The sequence below is a fragment of the Nannospalax galili genome, unplaced genomic scaffold, assembly GCF_000622305.1.
Source record: "Nannospalax galili isolate Female #2095 unplaced genomic scaffold, S.galili_v1.0 scaffold1723, whole genome shotgun sequence".
NCBI lineage: Eukaryota > Metazoa > Chordata > Mammalia > Rodentia > Spalacidae > Nannospalax > Nannospalax galili.
The window spans coordinates 91,492-116,476 of NW_008349072.1; the positions used below are offsets into that span (position 1 = coordinate 91,492).

At 53.0% G+C, this 24,985-nt stretch overlaps 1 protein-coding gene across 2 annotated transcripts; it reads left to right on the plus strand.

Annotated features, from left to right (window-relative positions):
• The first annotated feature begins 6,208 nt into the window (after nucleotides 1–6,208).
• On the plus strand, nucleotides 6,209–24,661 carry Aldh3b1 (aldehyde dehydrogenase 3 family member B1). 2 transcript variants are annotated; one of them, XM_017801411.1, is made up of 10 exons: nucleotides 6,209–6,274; nucleotides 12,516–12,678; nucleotides 16,222–16,332; nucleotides 16,435–16,555; nucleotides 16,762–16,847; nucleotides 18,104–18,185; nucleotides 19,466–19,852; nucleotides 20,385–20,551; nucleotides 23,141–23,240; nucleotides 24,049–24,661. In XM_017801411.1, the coding sequence occupies exons 2-10, from the start codon at nucleotides 12,517–12,519 to the stop codon at nucleotides 24,237–24,239; spliced, it is 1,407 nt and encodes a 468-aa protein (XP_017656900.1). In that variant the 5' UTR covers nucleotides 6,209–6,274; nucleotide 12,516; the 3' UTR covers nucleotides 24,240–24,661. The 2 variants fall into 2 exon arrangements, with proteins under 2 accessions (XP_017656900.1, XP_008844512.1); XM_008846290.2 differs by lacking the exon at nucleotides 6,209–6,274 and adding an exon at nucleotides 7,146–7,257.
• Nucleotides 24,662–24,985: the final 324 nt, after the last annotated feature.

Genomic DNA, 24,985 nt, shown 5'->3' on the forward strand with positions numbered 1-24,985 from the left:
TGTATACTGGACCTGATTTGCATCTTGAACTGAAGTTCTCAGAAGAAAGAAAAGTATCTCCGTGTGTGTCTGTGTGTCTGTGTGTCCGTGTGTATCTGTGTGTGTGTGTCTGTGTCTCCGTGTGTGTCTGTGTGCGTGTCTGTGTCTGTGTGTGTGTCTGTATCTCCGTGTGTGTCTGTATGTGTGTCTGTCTGTGTGTCTGTGTCTCCGTGTGTGTCTGTGTGTGTGTGTGTGTATCCCACAGATGAGAACATACAATGTTTGTTTCTCTTTTTTTCTCCCATTTTCCTCTAGGCTCCACCTTCCCCTTCTTTTAGTTCCCTTTCTTCCTTCACATAGTCCTTCATCTACTTTCATACTTTATAATCTTTTTTTTAATTTTTTATTGTCCCATGACCATTCCAACTCTGATTTAAAAATATATATTTTACTTATTTTTACTCTATGTGTACGAGTGTATTGCCTGCATGTGTGTCAGTGCACCCATGTCATGTAGTGCCCATGTCGGTCAAAAGAGGGAATCAGATCCCCTGGAACTGGAGTTAAAGACGGTTCGTAGCTGCCATGTGGGTGCTGGGAATCAAACCCAGGTCCTCTGCAAGAGCAGTCAGTGCTCTTAACTGCTGAGCCATAATCTTTTAAAAATCTGCCGGGCGTGGAGGCACACGCCTTTAATCCCAGCACTCCGGAGGCAGAGGCAGGCAGATCTCTGTGAGTTCGAGGCCAGTCTGGTCTCCATAGTGAATCCAGGACAGCTGGGGCTACAGGGAAACCCTGTCTCAAAAACCAAAAACCAAAACAAAACAAAAAAATAAATAAATAAAAATCAGTCAGGCATGGTGGTGCTCACCTTTAATCCCAGAATTTGGAAGGCAGAGGCAGGCAGATCTCTGTGAGATGGAGGTCAAGCTCCAGACCAGCTGTGGCTACAGGGAGACCCGTCTCAAAACAATAATGACAATGACAACAGTCTGTTTCCAAGGCACAGCAGCCCAGCCTGATGAGTGCGGCCCCCAAACCTCATCAAAGAAGTTTTTTGCGACAGTCACTATTGCAGAGATCCACAACTGTTCAAAACGTAGAGAATAAGTGACTCTGGGTGCTCAATGCCAACTGGTACCTTTACAACACAGCCGCTAGATCTAATGCCGAGGTAACATCTCGGAAGAGGGGGTGGAAAGCATCTAAGAGCCAGAGGACCAGGAGCCTGCTGTGAGATGGTGTCTTCTAGACATGGCAGGGAGACTGCAGTCATGAAATCTCAGCAATGTGGTTGCCTCAACAAGACCTGCATGATGACAATGTGCATGGGGGCATCTCACAAGGCCCCACCCTCGATGAAGAGCTACAGCCACAGAGGTTACTCAGATGGAGAATCAGCTTTCCCAGGGATAATTCCCTGATAGGTTATCCAGTTCCAAGCAGTCAGCCCTAAACACATGTACATATGAGGAACATTAAATGGACTCAGTAGGGTGCATGTGTGGTGTGTGTGTGTGTGTGTGTGTGTGTGTGTGTGTGTGCGTGTGTGTAAAACAATTAAAGGGGGATACGGCTTAGTGATTAAGAGCACTGGCTGCTCTTGCAAAGGACCCAGGTTCAGTTCCCAGCACCCTCATGGCAACTCACAACTGTCTGTAACTCTAGTTCCATGGGATGTGACGCCCTCTTCTGGCCTTCGGTGGCATTGCATACACACAGTACACTTACATGCAGGCAAAGCACTCCTAAATAAAATAAAAATAAATAAATCAGGCTGGGTGTGGCGGTGCATACCTTTAATCCCAGCAGGTCCAAAGACAACTTGTGGGTGTTGGTTCTCTTCTCCCATGATGTGGGTCCCAGGGATGGAACTCAGATGATCAGACTTGGCTGCAAGTACCTTTACCCACTGAGTCACCTCAATACCCCTGTATCCAATTTTCTGAGACATTTCAAGTCTGATTTCCGTAATGGTTACACAAGTGTCAGTCAGTTCCCCTTTCTCTATATCTTTATCAGTTCTCGTTATTTGTTGTTGTTGTTGTTTTGATGGAGTGAGATGGGATCTCAGTGTGGTCCTACCTTCCACTTCCATGATGGCTAAAGATACTGAGCATTCTCTCATCTATTTATTAGACATTTGCGTTTCTTCTTGTGAGAACTATCTGTTCAATTTGTTCATCCATTTATTGGTTGAATGACTTGTTTTGTTTTGTTTTGTTTGTTTTTTTGAGACAGGGTCTCCTGAAGCCCCAGCTGGCCCAGAACTCACTACGTAGATCGGGCTGGCCTTGAACTCACAGAGATTCACCTGCCTCTGCCTCCTGAGTGCTGGGATCAAAGGCGTGCACCACCAAGTCGGGCTCTGAGTTGATTTTTGAACAAGGTGAGTGATGTGGATCAGTTACTTTTCTGTTGCTGTGACAAGGTACCTGACAAAAGAAACTTAAGGAAGAAAGGGTTGATCTGGCTCACAGTTTGAGGGAATGCGGTCCATCACAGTGAGGAAGGCATGGCAGGAGGTAGCTGGTCACATGGCTATGAAACTTCCAAGTCCCATGCTCACAGACTAGCAACCTCCAGCAAGGCCTATGAGAGACATTCCACATTCAAACCACGACATTGTGCCTCTCCACTTCTCCTGGTACCCTTTGTTGAAGAGGCTGTCTTCTCTCCAATGTGTGTTTTTGGCACCTTTGCCAAAAGTTAGGTGGACTTAGCTGGGTGTGGTGGCACATGCCTTTAATCTCTACACTTGGGAGGTAGAAACAGGCAGATCTTTGTGAGTTCAAAGCCAGCCTAGTCTACATAGTGAGTTTCAGGCCAACTAGGGCTACCTAGTAGGACTCTGTCTAAAAAAATAAAATAAAATTAGGCGAGGATATGACTCAGTGGTACAGAGATTCCTAGCATGTGTGAGACCCTGGGTTTAATCTCTAGGATTGTATACGTGGACACACACACACACACACACACACACACACACACACAAAGCTTAGGTGGAATGTGACCCAGCTGTCAGAGAGCCTTGGACTGTAAAGGGTCACCCAAGGAGACAGTGTGACTTGCAGAACAGACAACTTGACAAGGCTACTGTCCTGTCTCCTCTAGTCAGGCTGTGAAAACTTGTGGTGATGCCCTAGGAATAAGTCACTGGATCTCACCCACACTTTTTCCAAATGCTTTCTCAATAATAAAGTTTCATTTTTGTATTTTCATTATGATAATAATCAATGTTCCTCACAGAAAAATAGGAAGAGAAACAGGAAGCCAGGTGTGACAGCTTACATCTATATCCCAAGTACTTGGAATCTAAGGCAGAAGGAATGCTCCAAATTTGAGGCCAGCCTTGACTATATATCAAGTTCTAAGCCAGCCTGGGCCACAGAATAAGACCTTGTCTTAGAAAAATAAAAACCAAAGCCAGTGCTGATGGTGAGCTTCAGGTCTGGCTCTGGGGCAGTTGGAAGAACCTAAGGACCCTACCTAGTGCCTGGACCAGCAACTGTCTCAGAAACAGGGCTGCTGCTGTCTGCTAACACATGTGGCCCTGGGAATGTGGGCCTTACCCAGCACCAAGGACTCTGGGCATCCAGGGAACTCTGTGGGTAAAGTTAGGCCTGGTTAGTATGCTTCCCTGTATGTAGCCATGACTGGGTAGCCGTCTCCCCTCCAGGCCGGTAGTCTCAGAATGGTCTGGGGATATATGTGCTGGGCCCACAGCCAGAACCCCTCTAAGCTTTGTTGAGAGTGCGAATGAGTGGGTGACTAATAGTCCCTGTTGCTTTCTGAGTGCCAGCTGGGTCCTGGGAACTCCTCTGTGCCTCTATCTTTGCACCTGGTGTTGATAAAAAAGCCCAAGGCACCCACCTCCTTCAAAGGGCAGGGACAGGGGCAGGAGGACAGACATATATATATGGAATCTCTCCTTTGTGTGCCGGGGTCCTGTTGGTCACGCTGCACGTTTCTTCCTTCACTGTATTCAGCAAGACCAGTAGGATTAACTCCATTTTATAAGTGAGGATAGAGACCCCATGAGGGTATGTGGCTTAGGTATCATCTACAGATGAGGGAGAGGCAAGATGCCCCCGGACCCAGGCCACATTCCTCACCCTCTCTGTTCCTGTCCCCACAGAGACCCAAGGTAAAAGCTCTAAGGGACTTCTCACCCAATTCTCCAAAAGTACAAGTGGCTCAGCTGAGGCAGGTGTGGGAAACAAGCCTGGGCCTACCCCATGGGGTGAACAGAGGAGACCAGGCAGGGGAACAGGTACCCCAGCCCCAGGGAGGCCAAGGAGCCCTGCGATAGAGATTGTTGTATAATTTTTCTTTTTTGGTTTTTGGTTTTTTGACAGGGTCTCCCTAGTCTCAGACTACCTGGAACTTACTATATAGACTAGGCTGGCCTCAGTCTCGCAGAGATCCACCTGCCTCTGCCTTCCAAAGGCTAGGATTAAAGGTGCACACCACCACACCCAGTGTATAATTTTTCTTAGAGACATGAGCAAATGTCTCCTTCCCCAAGATAGGATACAATGACAGACCAATTCCACCCCAGTCTAGCTCAGCAAATGGGTGAGTTTACATTCTTTACTTTCTGTGTCTTAATCAGCCTTAAAGTTTATCAAATTTGGAAGAATCAGTCACAAAACCAGGACACACCTGACTTTGGTCTATCAGCTTCTCATGGGCCTCAGCCATCCCCTTTAAGAGGGCTGGATGGGACAAGAAGGGAAATTTACACAGTGGGAACCTCCAAAGCTAGGGGGCCCCAGCAGAGGGCAGTGAGGCCTGGGGTAGGTGATGGAGGACTGGGCAGGGACTGGGTGACCTTCCTGTCCTGGAGTCTGTGCAGCTCTTGGCCTCCTCAGAGGTACTAGGAGTGCTTGGTGTAGTAATGATTCTACCTGTTTTATTATCACACAACCCTATAGATGGAACTACAGAGACCCAGAGAAGTTCAGACACAAACTAAAGGTCATTCAGACAAATGTCTGTCAGGACCAGGATTTGAAGGTCAGCCACACTTTATACCTCTATCCCTGATGAAGGACCCAAGCATCCTATTGACCCATCAGTGCATCTTGGGACAAAGGTGTCAGATCTATCTGACGCAGGGGCTAAGAGCTGGGCTATGGAACTGCAGAGCCATTAGGGTTCCTCCCTGCCCAACCCTGCTTGCTAGCCTCTGGGCAGAGCCCCCACCCTGCCCCATTTACGTTGGGCTCCCCTCAGCAAGGCCATACCATCAGGCCTTGTTCTCAGAACAGAGAGAGGAAAGGCTACCCCTGTTTTCCCCACAACCCTTCCTGGGGGAGTGTTCTAACTACTTTTCTGGTGCTGTAATAAAAGCACTCTGACCAAAAGTAATGTAGGTAGGAAAAGGCTTATGTAGTTTACACTTCCAGGTCACTATCCATCGCTAGGAGAAGTCAGGGCAGAGACTCGAGACAGGACTTGACGGTAGGCCTGCCTGCCTACCACACAGCATTCCCTCCGATCAAAGAACTCATTTCACAGCCAAGAACCATGGCGGATGATTCTTGCTGGCTCACAGGCTCGGCTCAGCTCACTGGCTCACATACATAGCCCAGGACCACCTGCCCAGGGAATGACATCACCCACAATGGAGTCGGCCCGCCTACATCAATTAACAATCAAGACAATCCCCTACAGACATGCTCACAAGTCAATCTGATCTAGGTAATTCCTCAACTGAGACTCTCCTCTCAGAAGACTGTAAGCCGTGTCAGATAGACAGTTAAAGCTAACCAGGACATCACCCTCAGGTCAATGAGGACCTTGTCCTGGAAATGTAGGCTTCCTGTGGGCCTCTCTCTAAGCTGTTCCAAATTCAAAGCAAATTTAGCCCCCAAACTTGCAGAACAAGTTTGCAATTCCCTATCAGCCCCCAGGCTAGGAAGGGGCCTCTCAGAATCCTCTAACACCCCTTCCACTCATCAGGACATCCCGCAGATGGGTCCCTCATTTGCTGTGTGGTCTCAGACCAGTGGCTGACCCTCTCTGGGCCTAGTTTCTGACTGACAGTTACAGGCTCAGGCTCAGCTCGGCCCTGCCTAGCACCCGCTCTGCCTGTACTTCTGCCTGGCTCGGTTCCAGACAGTAACACGGAACAGCTGTCACATGTTGAGCCACGTGACAACCGGCGGCTGGGGGCTCCATCCCACGCTGAGGTCGGGGGCCCTTGGTGGCCCCTCAGCCCTACGTCTACCCCGGCTAGCTGAATTCTGCAGGGCTGCCAGCAGGGTGTGGGCCTGAAGTCTTCTCCCAGGTAAGCTGGAGAGCAGGGTGGGGCAGCAAGGTGCATCTCCTAGGTGCAAGGTCGACGCAGAGGCCCCAGCCAGCCGCCTCCAAGCAGGCCCAGGGCACCTTCGGAAGAGATGGTCCAGGCAGTGGCCCGGGGCAGAGGCACAAAGGATGTCCTCCACACATTCGTGTAATCTAGCCACCAGTCTGTCTGTCCCTAGCAGCTGCTCTGGATCACCCCCCGCTTTGTGCTGACTCCCACAGGTGTATCTGGGGTGGAGCCCTGCACAGCTCAGCACCTGTGGAGGAGCAGGACTCCAGGGACCACTGTGGTGACACACAGTATCATGACTGCTGTCCTGAAGGGTGGTGGGCCGAGGAGATATCTTTGAGGATAGACACATCCCCAGCTCCATGTAGCCTGCCATGCAAATCCCATGTGGCTAAGCCCCGCTCCTCTCAGGCCCCAATTCCTCACTGTAAAATGCCAGGTTTGAGGGTGACAGGTCTGGGAGTGGACTGCTGTTTAGGTCCCTGCTGTTTGGGTTGAGGGTTCCAAGCAAGCAGAGGACACAGCTGGTGGCGAATTTAGTCTTGAGATTGCAGATGGAGAAAATGAGGTTTAGGACTGTCTCAAGGGAAGGATGGGTGGGGACATGGCCACTGGGTCCCATCTCGTACTGAAGTTCCCGGAACTACTGGCCTGGGCTGTCTTCCTGGGACTACAACCCCTGGCTCAAGGCTCAGACCTGCTGTGTTACCCTGGCCCGGTGCCAGCCCTCTCTGGACCCTACCTCCTTTTCTGTGATCCGGGAGATGATCTCTAGGCCCCTATGGGAGTTTGCGGTAAAAATCTCAGCTTGCAGCCTCCAGCTGGCCTGGAGACAAGGTCAGGCACCAGGCCAGGAAGGCCCCGCCCCAGGGGCAGGCTTTGTTGGATATTGCATAAAGGCAGGGCACCAAGCAGAACTGGACAGCCAGGAAGAAGAGCACTTGGCCAGGCCTCAGGTACCGTGTCCCGGGGAGACTGGAGTGGAGCCATTACCGATCTGTCCTGGCTGGGATCTGGCCCAGCTATTCTGGGTGTTGGCCACTGGTGGCTACACACAGACCGGCCTTGTTCTTCAGGCTTCATCAGCCAGTAGCCTGGGGAGAAAGAGGAAGGAGGAAATGGAGCTGGGGGGTTAGCTAAGGAGAAGCTCCAAATACAGGGCCCCACTGGCCCCCTGAGTCTTCCTCCTGGTGGACTGGATTCCTTTGAGGGGGACAAGGGACATGGCTTCCTCAAAAGGGAACATGGTCCCTGACTCCTGAGGGTCCATTCAGGCACCGGCCATCTCCTGGCCATTGCCATGTAAGCCAGATGGGTTGGGGACACTTCAAGGACCACGAGAAAGACTCCTTAGCAGTGTGCTTTGTCAGGGTCCAGGAAAAGAGGGACAGGCACCCACCCTGCCTGGGGGAGGGATCTGGTAGGTTCTGGAACTTCTAGGCAGCCTCTCTCTCCTGCAGGCTCAGTCCCCAAGCCCAGGAGTTCCTTGGTCCCAGCTCCCCAAGGACCCCCTGGATGGGGGAAGCTGCTGCCCAGAGCTCTGGATGACTTTGAGAGCCCCAGGTCAAGGCTAAATGTAGGAGATTAGAGTGGGAATCCTTGGGGTTTCAGGGCCTGGAGGCCAACCCAGCACCCCCACCTCTGACAGTGCTGATGGGGTCCCTAGGTCCTCAGACCATGCTGTCACTAACTGCCACCCATATCCCCAACCCTCCTGCATCTCAGGTTGATGCCCTTGCCTGCCCTGACACCACACTGGATGATGGTCCTCTAGGGCCCTTAACCTGGAGGTATCCTCCCCTGTCCTCTGGCACATCCATCCCCCCCACCATCACTCATTCAGAACCAACCCGCCTAAGCACCTCTGGGGCCTGTGCCTGTGCCAAGCCCTTTCAAAGCTCTGCTTTGAGTGTTTCTGGCATCATGACAGGTGGCTCCAGGAACTGACCCATTCCATGGATGGGAAAAGTGAGCCAAGAAAGCTGCCTGAGGCCTTTCAGCAAGTAAACAAATTGCTGGGATTTGAGGCCAGGTCACTGAGCCGCTGACCACACCATCCTGGAAAGATGCTCTTAGAAAGCCTGTGGTGTAAACGAGGAAATCAAGGCAGGAAATTACTGGGCAGAGCTTTCCTTCTCAGGAATCCAGTACCTGATGCCCCCACGGGTGGGAGAACAGGTCTTGATCCAAAGACCCTTCCAGAGGCATGGGCCAGGACTGATCCCCTGGGGCTTTGGAGTGCAGATGTGAGTGACCAACCACTCCTTCCTTAGCTCCTCTAGTCCCCAGGATCACCCTGCAACCCTGGGCATCCACAGCAAGCTCCCACACAAGCACCCAGGCTAGTTCAGCCTGCCGCAGTCGTCAGCACCTCATTGCTTGTCTGTTTATTGAGACAGTCTCGTGTAGCCCAGGCTGACCTCAAGCTCAAAGTAGTCAAGGATCACCTTGAGCTCTTTGATTTTTCTGCCTCCACCTTCCAAGGAATCAAATTCAGGTCTCGTGCATGCTGCTGAGCTACATCCCCAGCCCTTACTTAGTAGTTATTTTAATTTTTTGTTATCATTGTGTATTAAGGTCAGAGGACACCTTTGTGGAGTCAGTTCTCTCCTTCCACCTTTATGTGGGTTCTGGAGATCAAACCCTGGTTGTCAGGCTTGCATAGCAACTGCCTGTACCCTGTGAGTGATCTCACCAGTCCATAATTTGGAGTTATTTGATGCAAGGTCTATATGTGGCCTTGCCTCACCTGGAGTTGGCTACATAGCCCAGGCTAGTCTCAAACTCATGGTAATCCTTCTGCCTCTGCCTCTGAGTGCTGGGATTACAGGTGTGCACCACCAAGCCAGGCTGATTATTGCCTTTAGAGGAATCCCCAGGCCCCTGGCCTTGTGGGAAGTGGCTGGTCCTACCCTGGCCTCCAGAGAAGCAGATTGAGCAAATAATGTAAGGAAGACCCCTGGATCTAATCAGCTAGACCAAGGAGACTCAAGGCAGGGTCTTGGACCCCACAACACAGTGGGTTTGGCAGGAGTGATTGGACTGAGGGAAGGGGACCCCAACAGTTCAACTTTTCATACTCATTGGATACCTCAGCAAACAGCCATGCCCTCCTGGTCCTGAGTCTGCAGCCTACAAGCATCACTTCCTCCCAAGGATTCTGCCAGATTTTCTCCACACTCCAGACCTGAGGGGGCGGGACCATTGGGGATCTGTAGCAGGCAGCCTTCTGTGTCTCTATACCTAGATTTTCCGATGTTAAGAAGCCCTGTGTCCTCAGGCAAGCTCCTGGCCCTCTCTGTGCCTGGTCAGTGGAGTGAAGAATGGTTGGTGAGCTGTTGTAGTGTTTGAAGAAATCAAGGCAGACATTCGCACTCAGTGTGGGGCGGGGGAAGAAGGCTGGGACACAGCCCAGAGGAGTGACATGGGGAGTCCTAGCCTGTGTCTTCTCAGAATGTCCAGCCCCTTTGTGAGGTCTTAGTCTAAGTGTGGCATCCCAGATGGCAGATAGCCTTGGCTCCTCTCCTTACCCAGGTCCAGCCTGGCTCCCCAGCCCCTGCTGGATACACCCTCAGGTTTCACTCCACAGTGACCAAGCCCTGGGGAGGGAATGACTCCAGAGATCCCTGTCTCTGTCCCCTGAGTTTGGAATTATAGGGCAGCTGACATCTTCACCCAGCATTCATGTGAGTGACACGGCCAAGTGGGTAGCCCTGCAGGAGAGGTATGTATCCCACTGCCCTGGAGAGTTTGCATCAATGTTGCTAGGAGCACTTCTAGAATGTTCTGTCCAGACCCCACTTGCAGAGCTCTCCGGCCCACAAGTCAGTGTTTGGCAGCATGCTTTACATTTTTGTGGGCTCTGAAGAGACTCCAGTGAAAGGCGGAGAGTGGGATGCAGAGGGCCTTGGGAAGGTGAGCGAGAACAGGGAGCAGGTGACTGCTGGTGACTTCATTTCTTTTCTCTTTTCATGCGTGTGTATGTGTGTTGACATGCGTGCGGGCTCGCGCATGGTGTGCCTATGGAGGTCTGAAGCTGATGGCAGGAATTTTCCTCCGAAGCGAGATCTATCAGTCAAACCTGGAGCTTGCCAATGTGGCTCACCTTGTAAGCCAGTCTTATAAGTTGCTCTGGGGATCGCTGTCTCTGTCTCCTGAAGTTGGAATTATAGGAGAACAAACGTCCTCACCCAGCATTTACGTGGGTTCTGGGGATTTGAATTCTGGCCTCTAGTTTGTGGAGCAAGAGTTTTAGCTACTGAGCCGTCTCCCCGCCCTGTCGGTGACACATTCTCTGCACTCTCTGGGAGCGATGGCAAGTGTTTTGCACAGCAGTGTGCCCTGAGATCTTCCAGCATACCAAGTCACCCTATGTTATAAGCAGGGAAACTGAGGCAGGGCAGATGGCTTGGCACAAGCTCTCCTAATTGGGAGGAGCAGAGCCCAGGCAGCACTGGTGACATTCTGGAGGGCCAGGTACTGTCCTGTGCAAGTCCCCAGCTGTTGGGGAGAAGCCTGGAAGGTCAGCTTGGGACCCTGGGCACAGCAGCTGGGGCAGCTGAGGGCTGCAGACCACCACTCTCCACATACCTGTTCTAAAGTGGGTTCAGCCATCCAGGCAGCTGCTGGACAGTCCTCTGGGGGCGCTGATGCCTGTCCAGAGCTCAGGAGCAAACAGTAAAGACCTTGTCTTCACAAACCCTGCCAGCTAAGCTAGATGTGGTGGTGCATGCCTTTAATCCCAGAACTTGGGAGGTGGAGACAGGAGGTTCAAGAGTTCGTGTTTGAAGTTATCCTGTCTCACACTCCTTAAGAAAACAGTAACAACACCCAGGGCTGGAGAGATGGCTCAGTGGATAAAGTGCTCACCATGAAAACACAAGGACCAGAGTTCAAGAACTCTAGCACTCACATAAATGCTGGGTGGGCGTGGCAGCTACCTGTATCTTTGGAAGGCAGAGACTGGATTCCTGCAGCAAGCTGACTACTTTAGTCTTATCTAAGAGCTCTGGGTTCAATTGAGAGAGCCTGTCTCAGTGAACAAGGTGGAAAGTGATCCAGGAAGACTCCCAACATCAGCCTTGAGCCATGTGCAGGTACACACACACACACACACACACAGCGAGAGAGTGAGAGAGAGAGAGAGAGAGAGAGAGAGAGAGAGAGAGAGAGAGAGATGCACATACAACCCCAAAACAACAACAAAAACAACCCAACAGTAACAACAGCAGTAAAAACCCCGCAATCCCAGTCATCCGGTAGGCACTATCTTTTTGCCCCTAACAGATTTTGCAAAGTAAGGCTGGCCTCTTGACCCCGTGGGAGGGCACAGTGAGAAAGGGTAGCCAGGCATACATCCCATGGTGCCACCCAGTACAAGAGGCCACTGTGAGACTAGGTGAGGAACAGCAGGGTGTGCTGCCTGGAGGAGGCTTAGCCACTCTGAGACCTGAAGTCAGAGAGGGAATGAGGAAAGGGTCCCCAACGGGTCCTTGACACCTGGCCAAGGAGCACATGCGTCGCAGGCTCCTCTCCTGTAAATAGGCAGGAGCCCAGGGGAATATCAGGCCCCTGTCCCGCCTGCCACCCTACCCAGCTCCTTTCCCCAAATGTCAGTTTCTCTTGTGCCTCAGCTGGCCTGGTGGCTGAGGTGAGCAGCCTCTGGGGAGCCAGTGCCGTTCTTTCCTTTACACCAGCAAAGCCGAGGGTCTGGAAGATTCTCTGCCCAAGGTCACCCAGGTCTCCGAGCTGCCCCAGCCAGCCTGGCCCGCCTTGTGGCTGTGGTGGCTGGGAATGATATTGGTGGGGTGTCCTCTTTACCCCACTTCTGTCTGCTCCACTCAGGTCAGCCAGAGTGAAGGCCAGCCCCCAGGAGAGCCCAGAGCAGGGTGGGCCATGGTTCTTACCTAGTCTTCATCAAGTGGAAAGAAGCAGCCACCCCCACCCCCAATTTCCCCACCTATCTGTCCAGCTTTAGGGGCCAGGGAGCAGCTGTCCCCAAGCCCACACTGTATCCTGCAGCCACCCAGAGCCGCCCTGGCAGAGAGAGACACGCCTGTGTTTATCTGTTTCCTGAGGGTCTCAAAGGCCACTCTTGTCACCCGTGGAGTTATTCAGAGGAGACCCTGGGAAGGGCTCTGTGGCCAGGCACTGGAGTGCAGCCCAAAGGTGAGGGCAGCCCGGGCTATCTGGTTCACACCGCCCGGTCCTGCAGGATGGATTCCCTGGAGGCCACGCTGAGGCAGCTGAGGGAGGCCTTCAACACCGGTCGGACACGGCCGGCTGAGTTCCGGGTGGCACAGCTGCAGAGCCTGGGCCGCTTCCTGCGGGACAACAGACAGCTGCTGCAGGATGCGCTGGCAGAGGACCTGCGAAAGGTGGCGTGGAGTGGGACCGTGGGCTGGAGGAGGAAGGTGCCCTAGGGACAGCAAGGGTGGTGCAGTGGGGACAAAGGACACAGGTCGACCACATCCTCTGGGAAGGGACATTAGAAGTCCATGAGACTCCAGCTCTGGTAAACTGTGGAGCTGGCTGTTGACCTCCACCCATCCACCCTCCATCACTCCAAAGCTATTTACAGAACACTGCTGTATGCTGGGTCCCAGGCTGGGCTCTGGGGATACACAGAGGGCAAGCAAAGGCTGTGTCCACAGAGCTGACCTCTTGAGGACATGGAAGAGGGGAAGGGGGAGAGACGATGACACTATAACAGCAAATCCACACTGTGAGTATTGCCTGGTAATGAGTGAGGTGTAGACACGCCAATGGTAAGTTGGGGACCAGGACTGGAGTGTTGGTTTGTATGTGGGGATCAGGGAAGACTTCTCTGAGAAGAGGTCTGAACAGGAAGGAGATGAAAAGAGCTGTATGGACTCTGGAGGAAGTGGCCCAGCATGGGGCATGTGCAGAGGTCCTGAGGCAGGAGGAACTTGGAGCGTCAGTAATAGAGTTGTTACAGAGGCCAGGGTAGCTGGGAGGAGTGGGACAGACAGAGACATGAAAGAAGGGGCCTGAGGAGAGGGGCTACACCACCCAGGACCCACCGTGAAGGTCTTAGCCCTCACTTGGTACTGTAGACATCACAGCCCCTGCACCCTGGAGCCTGTGGTGCACAACCCATCCCAGTTCCCGGCTCCCCCAGACACACATGGTTCCCCAGTGCCAGGACAGCTGTCTGGGGGGCTGTCTGGTGGGTTCCTCTTCTCTGGACTAAATGTCACCTGCTGTTGCCCCAAAGACTCTCCCCCAGCCTGTTAGGCTCCCCTGGGACCGAATCCCTGGCTCCTCAGCAGCCCCGCCCAGCACCCAGGACACCTGACCTGGCTGTCCCTTTCCTCCTTCAGCTCGGGTTTCACCCCCTCTTTCTCATCCAGAAGACACCAGAAGCCTGGGCCTCACAAAGGAGGTGACAGCCTGGAAAATTCAATCTGGTGCCTCCCTCTGATCCAGCCAGCCGACTCACTGTCCCTACCCTCAGCAGGGACATCTGTCCAGTACTGTGGACATTCCTCATCTAACCTCCACCACTGCTCCTGGCGGGTAGTCACAGCCAGTTAACCATAGAGGAAGCTCAGAGAAGACACTTTCTTGCCCAAAGACACACAGCCAGGAAAAGCAGGGCCTCAGTGGGAACCTAGCTCAAAATACCCTGCCGGAGGGCTGGAGAAATGGCTCAGCGGTTAAGAGCACTGGCTGCTCTTGTAGAGGTTTGAATCCCAACACCCACATGTTGGCTAACAACCATCTGTAATTCCAGTTCCAGGGCATTCAATGCCCTCTTCTTTTTGTTTTTGGTCTTTTTGAGACAGGGTCTCCCTGTGGCCCCAGCTGTCCTGGAACTCACTATGTAGACCAGGCTGGCCTTGAACTCACAGAGATCTGCCTGCCTCTGCCTCCCAAGTGCTGGGATTAAAGGCATGCACCACCATGCCTGGCTCAGTGCCCTCTTCTGACCTCCGTGGGCATTGCACAACACGGGTAAACTCACATATATGCAGACAATAAACTCATACACATAAAATGAAAATAATAAATAGAATATTTTTTTAAAATACCCTGCTGGAGAGATGGCCCAGTGGTTCAGGGCACATACTGCTCTTGCTGAGGACCTGGGTTTGATTCCCAGCACCCATATGGTGACTAACAACTGTAACTCCAGTTCTGGGAATCTGACACTGTCTTCTAACAGACCTCCGTGGACACTGCACAGCACGGGTGCACTTACACACATGCAGGTAATTCACTCATACACATAAAATAAAAACAATAAATAATATAGATAATAGTTAACCACTGAGTCATCTCTCCAGCCCCTAAGTTAAACATTTTAAAAAATAAAATAAATCTTAAAAAAAAAAAAAAACAGCTAGGTGTGTTTGCACACCTTTAATCCCAGCACACCAGCACAGGTGGATCTTTATGAGATCAAGTCCAGCCTGGTTTACATAGTGAGTTCCAGGCCAGCTGGGGCCACAGGTACAAACTGCTTTCTAAACCAGCCTAAACCTCACTCAGGTCCCTGGCTAGGAGCAGCTCCCTGGCTAGTTAGCAGTTGCAGGGCTTTCTGGGAAGGTATGGGTGGTGGGCACCTGTACGGTTGTAGTATGCCTGCACCAGGTGCAGCCAGTGGGAAGCATGGTGGTGAGGCGTTGCACACGACACCCACCTCCTTGAGACTCAGCGCTGGCCCTGGGTTTGCAAGGTGGCTTTGTGGGGGGCAGCCCCTTCTATGGTCTCACCTAGTGCTCTGGACTACCCCAGCCGCCTCTCCAGCCTTCCATCTAACACAGGAGGACTTGTACTGAGGTGGCCACAACTCAGACGTCCTGGCTCCAGTGTTCCTGGCCCTAAAGCCCATTAGCTGGGTCCCTCCTAGGTTTGGGGCAGGCACACAGCTGGCAGAGGTTAGGACAATGGTCCTATTGATTTGGGTTTGTTTTTTTGTTTCTTTTTTTTTTTTTTTTTTTTTTTTTTTTTTTTCTCCCCCCCCCTTTTTTTTTTTTTTTTTTTTTTTTGGTCTTTTTGAGACAGGGTCTCCCTGTAGCCCCAGCTGACCTGGAACTCGCTATGTAGACCAGGCTGGCCTTGAACTCACAGAGATCCTCCTGCCTCTGCCTCCCAAGTGCTGGGATTAAAGGCATGCGCCATCACGTCTGGCCTGGGTTTTGTTTTGATTCATTTATTTCTATTTTATGAGTTTTGCCTGCATGGATGTAAGCACATACAATGTCCATGGAGGCCAGAAGAGGGAGTCAGATCCCCTGGAACTAGAGTTACAGAGGTTTGTTATCCGCCATGTGGGAGCTGGGAATCAAAGAACAGTCAGTGCTCTTAACCACTGAGTCATCTCTCCAGCCCCCACCCCTTTAAGCTAAGGTCTCATGTAGCCCAGGCTGGCCTCAAACTCATTATATAGCCAAGGATGACCTTAAACTCCTGATCTACCTGCCTCAGAGCTACATCCCCAGCCCCTGGTTCCATTGATTTTGTCTTACCATTCCTGCCCCAGACCCAGGGACGAGGGAGCTGAGATCATTGATCCAATAAGAGTTGTGCTTTCTTTGCCCTGCAGATAGACCCTGCCCCCCAGCACAGGTAGGCACACAGTCTTACTATAACCTGACCCTGCCCTTGCTCTGCCCGACAAGGATCAACTCCTTGCGTAAGCCAATACTTCACTCTCCACAGTCCCTGCTGAGCAGAAGCTGGGCTCAGGGCCTTTGCACCTGCTAGGGTTTCTTCTCACTACAGTCCGCCTCTGGGTGTCTAGGCTCCCTGGAACGAATGAATGAGTGAATGAATGAAGGGATAAATGAAGGGGTGCAGGACCTTTGGGGAGGAGGCCGTACCCTCCTCAGACTATGGCTACTTGCTGACTTGGGGTTCCCTGGATCCAGCCCTGACCTCACTCCTTTCCGCAGTCAGTTTTTGAGTCAGAGGTGTCTGAGATTGCCATCAGCCAGGCTGAGGTGGACCTGGCCCTCAGGAGCCTGCGGTCCTGGATGAAGGACAAAAGAGTTCGCAAGAACCTGGTGAGTGTGTGTGGGGGCGGGTGCAGGGCACTGGGTGGGCTCCAGGGACCACTTGCTCCCATGGTACGGTGACTCAGAGCTTCCCCGGTAACCCCTGGCCAGGCCACACAGCTGGACTCAGCCTTCATTCGGAAGGAGCCCCTTGGACTGGTGCTCATCATCGCTCCCTGGAATTACCCTCTGAACCTGATGCTGGTGCCACTGGTGGGGGCCATTGCCGCAGGTGAGAGCGAGGCATCCGTCCCTCTTCCCACAGCCCTAGACCCCCAAGGGCCACCCAGGAAGTCAGAGAGGGAGGACAGAGTTCATTGGTACCTTTGGATCTTCATCTGAGTGGGTGTGGCCAGCACATGCCCTGCGGGGGCAGGAGGTAGGCTGTGAGCCCTGCCCCACCCCACCCTCCTAGCATTCCCCCTCTGCTGATGGCAGGGAACTGTGTGGTGCTCAAGCCGTCAGAGGCCAGCAAGAGCATCGAGAAGGTCCTGGCCGAAGTCCTGCCCCGCTACTTGGACCAGGTGAGCAGGGATGGCAGAGTCGTTCAGCCACTGGTCGGGGGAAGGCAGAGCCCATGACCCAGTCTCAGAGGGGCATCTTTTGGGGTGTGTGTGTATGTGTGTGTACACGTGGTGTACGTGTGCACTTGTTTGTATGAATGTGCATGCACGTGTGTGTGGAAGCCAGAGGTCAACCTCTGGTGCTGTTTCTCGGGGCTGTCTTGTTTTTTTTTTAATATTTTATTTATTATTTTTATTTTATATGTATGAGTGTATTGCCTGCATGTGTGTAAGTGCACCCGTGTCATGCAATGCCCAAGGAGGTCAAAAGAGGACATTGGAGCCCCTGGAAATGGAACTACATATGGTTGTTAACCAGCATGTGGGTGCTGGGAATCGAACCAGGTCCTCTGCAAGAGCAGCCAGTGCTCTTAACTGCTGAGCCGTCTCTCCAGCCCCATGTCTTGTTTTTAAAATTTATTTTTATATGTATGAGTATTTTGCCTACATGTATGTAAGTGCACCCATGTAGACAATGCCCTTGGAGGCTAGAGAGGGCGTCAGATTCCCTGGAACTCAAGTTATGGATGGTTGTTAGCCGCTATGTGGGTGCTGGGTACTGAACCCAGGTCCTCTGCAAGAGCAGCCAGTGCTCTTGATCGCTGAGCCATCTCTCCAGCAACCCCTCCCCCAACACCTTGTTTTTTGAAACAGGGTCTCACACTGGCATTAGGGGCTCAAGAATTTGGCTAGACTGGTTGGTCAGTGAGTCTCAGGGATCTGCCTGTCTCTTCCTCCCCAGTCCTGGGATTATAGGTGCATGCCACCACGCCTGGCTTCTGTAGTGGGTGCTCAGGAATGGAATGCAGGTCCCCACGCACGTGTGCCAAGTACTTTACCTACTGAGTTCTCTCTTTAGCCCTTGCCTCTTTTTTCCTTTTAGACAGGGTCTCACTCTGTAGCCCAGGCAAGGCTGCAACTCATAGTGATCCTCCTGCTTCAGCTTCCGGAGTGCCAGATTACAGGAGTGTGCCACGGTATCTGGCCCGGGTGGCCTTTTCTGAGTTGCATGGCCTTGGCCACATCACCTCTGCTCAGCCTGTTCCCCTTTGGCAAGCAGCCAGGGCAGGCTGTGCCTGGGCATCCCATGGCTGGCCCTGCTCACTTGGCCTTAGCCTCGAGACTGCAGTGCTCAGCCCTCTGGGAAGCTCTTGGGAAGGGTCCTCTGAGCCTGGATGAAGCAAGCTGGTTCTGAGGACTTTCCACTGTCCTTTCAGAGCTGCTTTGCTGTGGTGCTGGGTGGGCCTCAGGAGACGGGGCAGCTGCTAGAACACAGATTCGACTACATCTTCTTCACAGGTGAGACTCAGGGATGGGCCCAGTCCCTGCTCAAGGGCCCCTTAGGAAAGGACAGAATCCCATGTGTCCAACCATCCACCTCCCCAACCCCAGCCTCAGAAATTAATGTCCACCCTTGCTAAGCACCTGCCGCACCAGGCCCTGACACCAGACTCCATGGCTCCTGGGGCCTTAGATGCAACCCTACCAGTCCCCAAGACCTCCCTTCAATCCTGACAGGCGAGAGGTTGGCTCAGGGTGGGTGCTGAAGTGCAGCAGTGCCCTGCCCAGGGTCGCCCAGCTGGCCAGGATAGGATTCGCACCCGAGACCTTGATGAGACTTGCTCCCAAATGCTATCTGCATATCCCCAGGTTCCAAACACCTGGCTTCAAGGGGCCGGATAAAGTTTCTGGAAGAAATGAAAGATGGGCAGTGTTTCTAGGGCTCACTGTTGACCTTGCACATGGTTGGAGCCGGGGAGAGGCCTGCCTTGAACCTCTGTGTAGATCCTGCTTCCAGCCCAGGAAAACACCTGGGGACAGGGAAAGCTGCTGGAGCTCAGGGGGCTGGTCGTCCCTGAGGCGAAGAACATTCCCATAGGCTGGAGGGGCAGAAGGCAGGGGACTGCCATCAGATGTCACCACCTTGCCCACCAGTGCTGGGAGCCCTTAGGTCTGGGTCACCAGGGCCAGATACACTCTGGCTGGACTTGAACTCGAAGTAATCTTTCTACCTTGGCTCCCCGAGCGCTGGGGATTATAGGTGTGCACCACCAGGTCCCACAGAACCTCTGGGGTATTGGAGCTAAGAAGGGCAGAGTACAAGGAATGGAGGAATTATGGTGCCCCAGGGCAGCCAGGGCGTGGGGGAGAGGGTCTGGAGGGTTAGCAGGTGAGGCCAGGAGTTTCCTGCCTGAGACAGTGCCTGAAATAAGAGAGGCAGACCCTGAACATCAGCCCTGCTGAGCTTGTCTTTAGAGGCAGGGGACATCAGAGGTTCTAGAAGATGGAGAGATGAGGAGTGATGCAGCAGGCTGAAGTCAGCTGCAAGGTGGGCCAGGGATGGAGGCAGAGAGAGGGGAGAGCCAAGGGCTTCCTGTGGAGAACAGGGTCATGTTGGGAGTGCGTTCAAACTCTCCCCTGGAGATCCTGCCTTCTTGGGGGCTGGCCTGAGAGGATGGGGGATAGGTCCTGGCGTGCAAGATAGTAATTCCCTCAAGGAAGGAGCTGAGATCCAGGTGAGGCCATCCGACAGGCTAGTTGACTGAAAGAGCCTTTTGGATTCTTTCCATGTCCCCCAGGGAACCCTCAAGTAGGCAAGATCGTCATGGCCGCGGCTGCCAAACACCTGACACCCATCACCCTGGAGCTGGGGGGCAAGAACCCCTGCTACGTGGATGACAATTGTGACCCCCAGACCGTGGCCAACCGTGTGGCCTGGTTCCGATACTTCAATGCCGGCCAGACCTGCGTGGCCCCCGATTACATCCTGTGCAGCCAGGAGATGCAGGAGAGGCTGCTGCCTGCCCTCCAGAGCGCCATCTTGCGTTTCTATGGCGACGACCCCAAGACCTCCCCCAACTTGGGCCGCGTCATCAACCAGAAACATTTCAAGCGACTCCAGGGATTGCTGGACTGTGGCCGTGTGGCCATTGGTGGCCAGAGTGATGAAAGTGACCTCTATATTGGTGAGTCTCCTTCTCTGACCGGGGCTGAGACCTTTCTGGGATGCAGGGGCCCACGCTGGACGGCAGGTCTGGCTTTATACCTGAATCCTTGGCTCCATGATGGAGCTTGGCTTGAGTCTATGGCTCTGGGTGACCTGATTCCACAGCATCACGTCACATCACTGTGGTTTTGCAATTCCAACTTGGGTCCCACAGCTTGAAGCTGAGCTATGACCTCATTTTAGGGCCCGGAGTGTGGCTCACGTTTTCTTTTTTTTGAGACAGGGTCTCCCTGGAACTCACTATGTAGGCCAGGCTGGCCTTGAACTAACAGAGATCTGCCTGCCTCTGCCTCCCAAGTGCTGGGATTAAAGGCGCGCATCACCACACCTGGCTCTTTCTACCCTTTATCCCATGAGGCCAGGATTCTTCACCCTGAACCTGAGGTCCTGGGAGGTCAGACCCTGGGACTCTCCAACCTGAAACACAGGCTCTGTCTGTCCCGGGACATGTCCTACCAATGGGCAAGAATGAGTCGCCCCTTGTGTCACAGCGCCCACGGTGCTGGTGGACGTACAGGAGATGGAGCCGGTGATGCAGGAGGAGATCTTCGGGCCCATCCTGCCCCTGCTGACTGTGAGGAGCCTAGATGAGGCCATCGACTTCATCAACCGGCGGGAAAAACCACTGGCGCTGTACGCCTTCTCCAAGAGAAGCCAGGTGGGAGAAGACACCCGTGGGGGGCTGTGGGAGTGTGGCTACCGAGGTGACGCGGGCCCTCCGGACAGTCCCAGGACTTGAGGGCTGGTAGCCTCTTGGCTCTGTTCCTGCCATTCCTCCTAGAAGTGCCCATGGTCCCCGCCCGCATCCTCCCCGGCCACTCTCCTGGACACCACACCTGGCTAAATGATGTCTTTTTGAAACAGTCTCAAGTAGTCCAGACTAGCCTCAAACTATGTAGGTGAGGATGACCTTGAACTCCTGACCCTCCTGTGCCCACCTCTTGAGTGCCAGGATTATAGGACTGTGCCGCACACCCAGTTTTCTTCCTTTGTGCTAGGTGAGAGCTACCAAGAAACAACATCCACAGCCACCAACAACCATATTTTAGAAAATATTTTATTTACTATTATTATTTTGTATGTGTGTGAGTATATTGCCTACACGTATGTGAGTGCACCTGTGTTGTGCAATGCCGCGGAGGTCAGAAGAGGGCTTCGGATTCCCTTGGAACTGGAGTTAAGGATGGTTCAGTCGCTATGTGGGTGCTGGGAATTGAACCCAGGTCCTCTGCAAGAGCAGTCAGTGCTCTTAACTGCTGAGCTATCTCTCCAACACCATACAACAATCATTTTTAAAAATAAAACACACTTTTTAATTTTAGAATAACTTTAGATTTACAAAAAGCCATAAAGGGAGTTCCCATGCAGCCCACACAGTTCCCCTATGAAAGGCCCTGACATGGCTCAGAACTAAGGAAGTGCTGTAGATATCACCGTCCATCCATGTCCTCTGTGCTCTGGATCTGGGCCTCAGCCTGCAATGTCCCCAGGTTCTGCTTTTCCTTACCTATTCATAAATGGTGTGGGGTCTCCAGAGAGAATGCCACAGGGGCAGAGGCTATCTCTGGGGTACCCAAGAGCCACACGAAGCTGAGGCTAATGGTCACTTAGGCAAGACCACGTCTGCCACAGGGCTCTGCTGGGAGCTGTTGCATCCTGTCTGGAGTGCCCAAGCAGGCCTCCAAGCTGCCCCACATGAATGCTGGGTGGCAGACACCCACGTGTGGAGGACACTGGCCACCATGCTACTGAAGAAATTGTCTGGGTCCTAGAAGAAAGATTTGAATCCTGAGCCATTTATTCAGTTAGAATGGATTTGTGTGTGTATGTGTATTTATGTGTGGATGTGCTGGTGCCATGGCACACATGTAGAGATCAGGGGACACTTGTAGGAGTCAATTCCCTCCTTCCACCATGTGGGTCCTGGGGATCAAACTCTGGTCATCAAGCTTGGCAGTAGGTACCTTTACCAACAGAACCATATTGCCAGCCTCACTTTTCTTCTTTGACATTTAGAGTGTGTATGTGTGTGTGTGTGTGCCATAGAACTCAAGAGGAGGTCAGAGAACAATTTGAGAGTCAGTTCTCATCTATCATGTGGGTCTCAGGGCTCAAACTCACTGGCAGCAGGTACCTTTGCCCACTAAACCATCTCACCAGCCCTTTTTAGGCTTACATTTTTTTAAAATGTATTTTTATTTTATGTGTATGATGAGTGTTTTTTCCTGCATGTATGTAAGTACATCCATGTCGTACAATGCCTGTTGAGGCTAGAAGAGGGTGTTGGATCCCCTGGAACTGGAATTATGGACAGTTGTTAGCTATATGAGTGCTGGGAATTGAACCTGGGTCCTCTGCAAGGGCAGTCAGTGATCTAAACTGCTAAGCCATCTCTCCAGCTGTTCTTTTTCCAGACAGGGTCTCATATAGCTCAAGCTATCTTCAAACTATGCAGCTAAGGATTACCCTGAAGTCCTAACCTTCCTGCCTCCACTTCCTGTGTACTGGGATTATAGGCACTCTGTGTTTAATTTTGCAAGTCACCAATCTGACAGGGCCATGCTCTGTGATAACTTCCTCTCTGGTTCTACATGAGCAAGGGCTCCCCTAGGACCTTCCCATACCCACATCTAAATGCAGCCATTCCTCCAAAGAGCCTTCAGAAAACCCAACACAAGCCTTTTGGCAGTTGGGCTAGCTGCCTCTCTTGATAGCCCAGCTCTGGTCCTAGGATGATGCCTTCCAGACTGCTCTTCTTCCAGAGACCAATGCTGCTGGGGTAGCCGATCCTGAGGTGATGCCTGCTCCCCTGGTGGGATCTACTCTACCCATCAGACAAGGCCCATCTCTGCTGTCATCTGAGGGTCAAACTGAGTCACGTTAAATTGAGGGCCAAGCCATCTCCCTTCACCTCCAGTTTTCACATAAACCCGCAGGAAGGCCATTCAGGAAGTCAGGCAGGGGTCAAGCTCAAGACTGCTCAGTTCAAATATGACCTAGTGGCCCAAACTCACCCCACACAGAGTCCATGTCTCTTCTCTCCTGAAGGCCTGCCACCAGAAGACTGGACAGCCACCTCATGCCCCTTCCCTGGATGCCTCCCTCACAACCTGAAACCTCACTACACCCCCACTCTAGGTAACACACAGGGAACATGCTCCAAGGGCAGGGTCTGTGAGCCTGTCCACCACGGACACAGACCACTTACGGAAACAAGAAGGTATAACCGTGTTTTGCTCTCCCCCAGGTGGTCAAAGAGGTGCTGGCCCGGACCAGCAGTGGAGGCTTCTGTGGCAATGATGGCTTCATGCATATGACCCTGTCCAGCCTGCCTTTCGGAGGAGTGGGTAGGTGCCACAGAGCCCTTCACCCTGTGCCGACAGGCTACTGTGTCCCCGTACTGACCACACTCATTGCCAAAGCTCAGCCACTGTCAGAACCTCAGTGCAGCAGGCAGTGAGGCCCCTCTCCCCTGACCATGTCCATCTAGCCTGCCTGTCTCCCCTCCCTATGGTCTGTGGTGGAACCTTCCAGACTGTCTGCACTTATACATGTGGGCGGGGACCTGAGCAGAGACCATTTTGGTGGGTTCTGTAGAAACACACCTGTGGCCCCAGCCAGCGTGCCCCTGGCCTTTCTCTCAGCAGCACTTGTCCTGGGCCGCCCATCCACACACAGCCGTGGGTCCCACACTCTTTATCTGGTTCACCCCACATCCCTCCATCCTCACTTCAGCAAGCTGACCTTCCTTCTTCCTCATACCTCAACTCCACCAGGCCCTGTCTCCTGGACTTCCCTGGCCTGGGCCTCCATCCCTTCCTAGGCACTGGGAACTCCACAGGTCAGGAGATTCTAGCGTACCCTAGGAGGTGGGTATACTGTCACAGAGAAGTCTTAGGCAAACTCACTTATCCAAAGTGACACAGTTATTCAGGGCAGAGGTCATTCAACCCTCTGGACAGTCCTTCTGCTAAACTGGCTCCCTTGGCCACTGCCTGCCTATTTTGCACCAGCACCTGCTACGCTGGTTTTGGTATAGGCTGAGGGCTTACCCTTTTACCCACAGTGCCTTGTGGTTGGCTCACTGGACAGACATGGAAATTGGCTCAGATAGCCCACTGAGGGCCTGACCCCTGTGTTCTCTGCTACTCACAGGCAACAGCGGGATGGGCAGTTACCACGGCAAGTTCTCCTTTGACACCTTCTCCCACCACCGTGCCTGCCTGCTGCGCAGCCCCAGGATGGAGAAGATCAACGACCTCCGCTACCCGCCCTACTCACCACGAAACCTCAGGGTGCTGCGGGTGGCCATGGAGGAGCGCTGCTGCAGCTGCACGCTGCTCTGAGTATGGGTGCTGGGGCTCAGGGCACCCTCCCCAGGCCACAGCTGCTGGGGCCCAAGCCTGGGATTCAGAGCCCAGGCCACAGACCAGTTTGCTTAACCCAGACAGGTGTGGCCCTCCTCCTTCTGGGGCTTCCGTGTGTGGGCCTCCGACTGCCCTGAATGAGATAGGCTTAGAGTGGGAAAGTGGAAAGTGGTGCAGTGGCCTGTGCCCTGAGCCAGCTTTGGTGTCCCTAGGAGAAAACAGTGCACTTCTGAGCTACCCAACCCCTTGAGGAGGGTGTAGCCGGAGAGCTGTGACACCTGGCCCAAGTCACATCCTGTGACTGTGTCCTTGGACCTGTTTCCCATCTGCACAGTGGAGATGACTGATACTGGATTCCTCCTGAGAACGAAGGGAATATTAAACTAAGAGTACTGACCCTGCGCTCCAGGGGTCCTGTCTTTTCTGGGGTGTGGTGGTGCTGCCTCTGGAGTGGGGCTCAGGTCCCTCCTGCTGCATCTCCTTGACTCCCCAGTCTGAGTTCCTTGCTCCTGAGGATGGGGCTTCCATCTACTAGGACGCCAAAGCCCAAATCCCCAGACTTCCAAATGACATCCCTTCCCCTCTGTCCAGCCCCATCTTTGACCAAGTCCTGGTGATTCTGTAAGCCCCAGGATTCTCCGATGTACAGCGAATCATGACGTCTGGGCCAGGCCCCAGGGTACCTCCTCCCGCTAGGCGGGGCTGGAGACTGCAGCCCTGGGTGG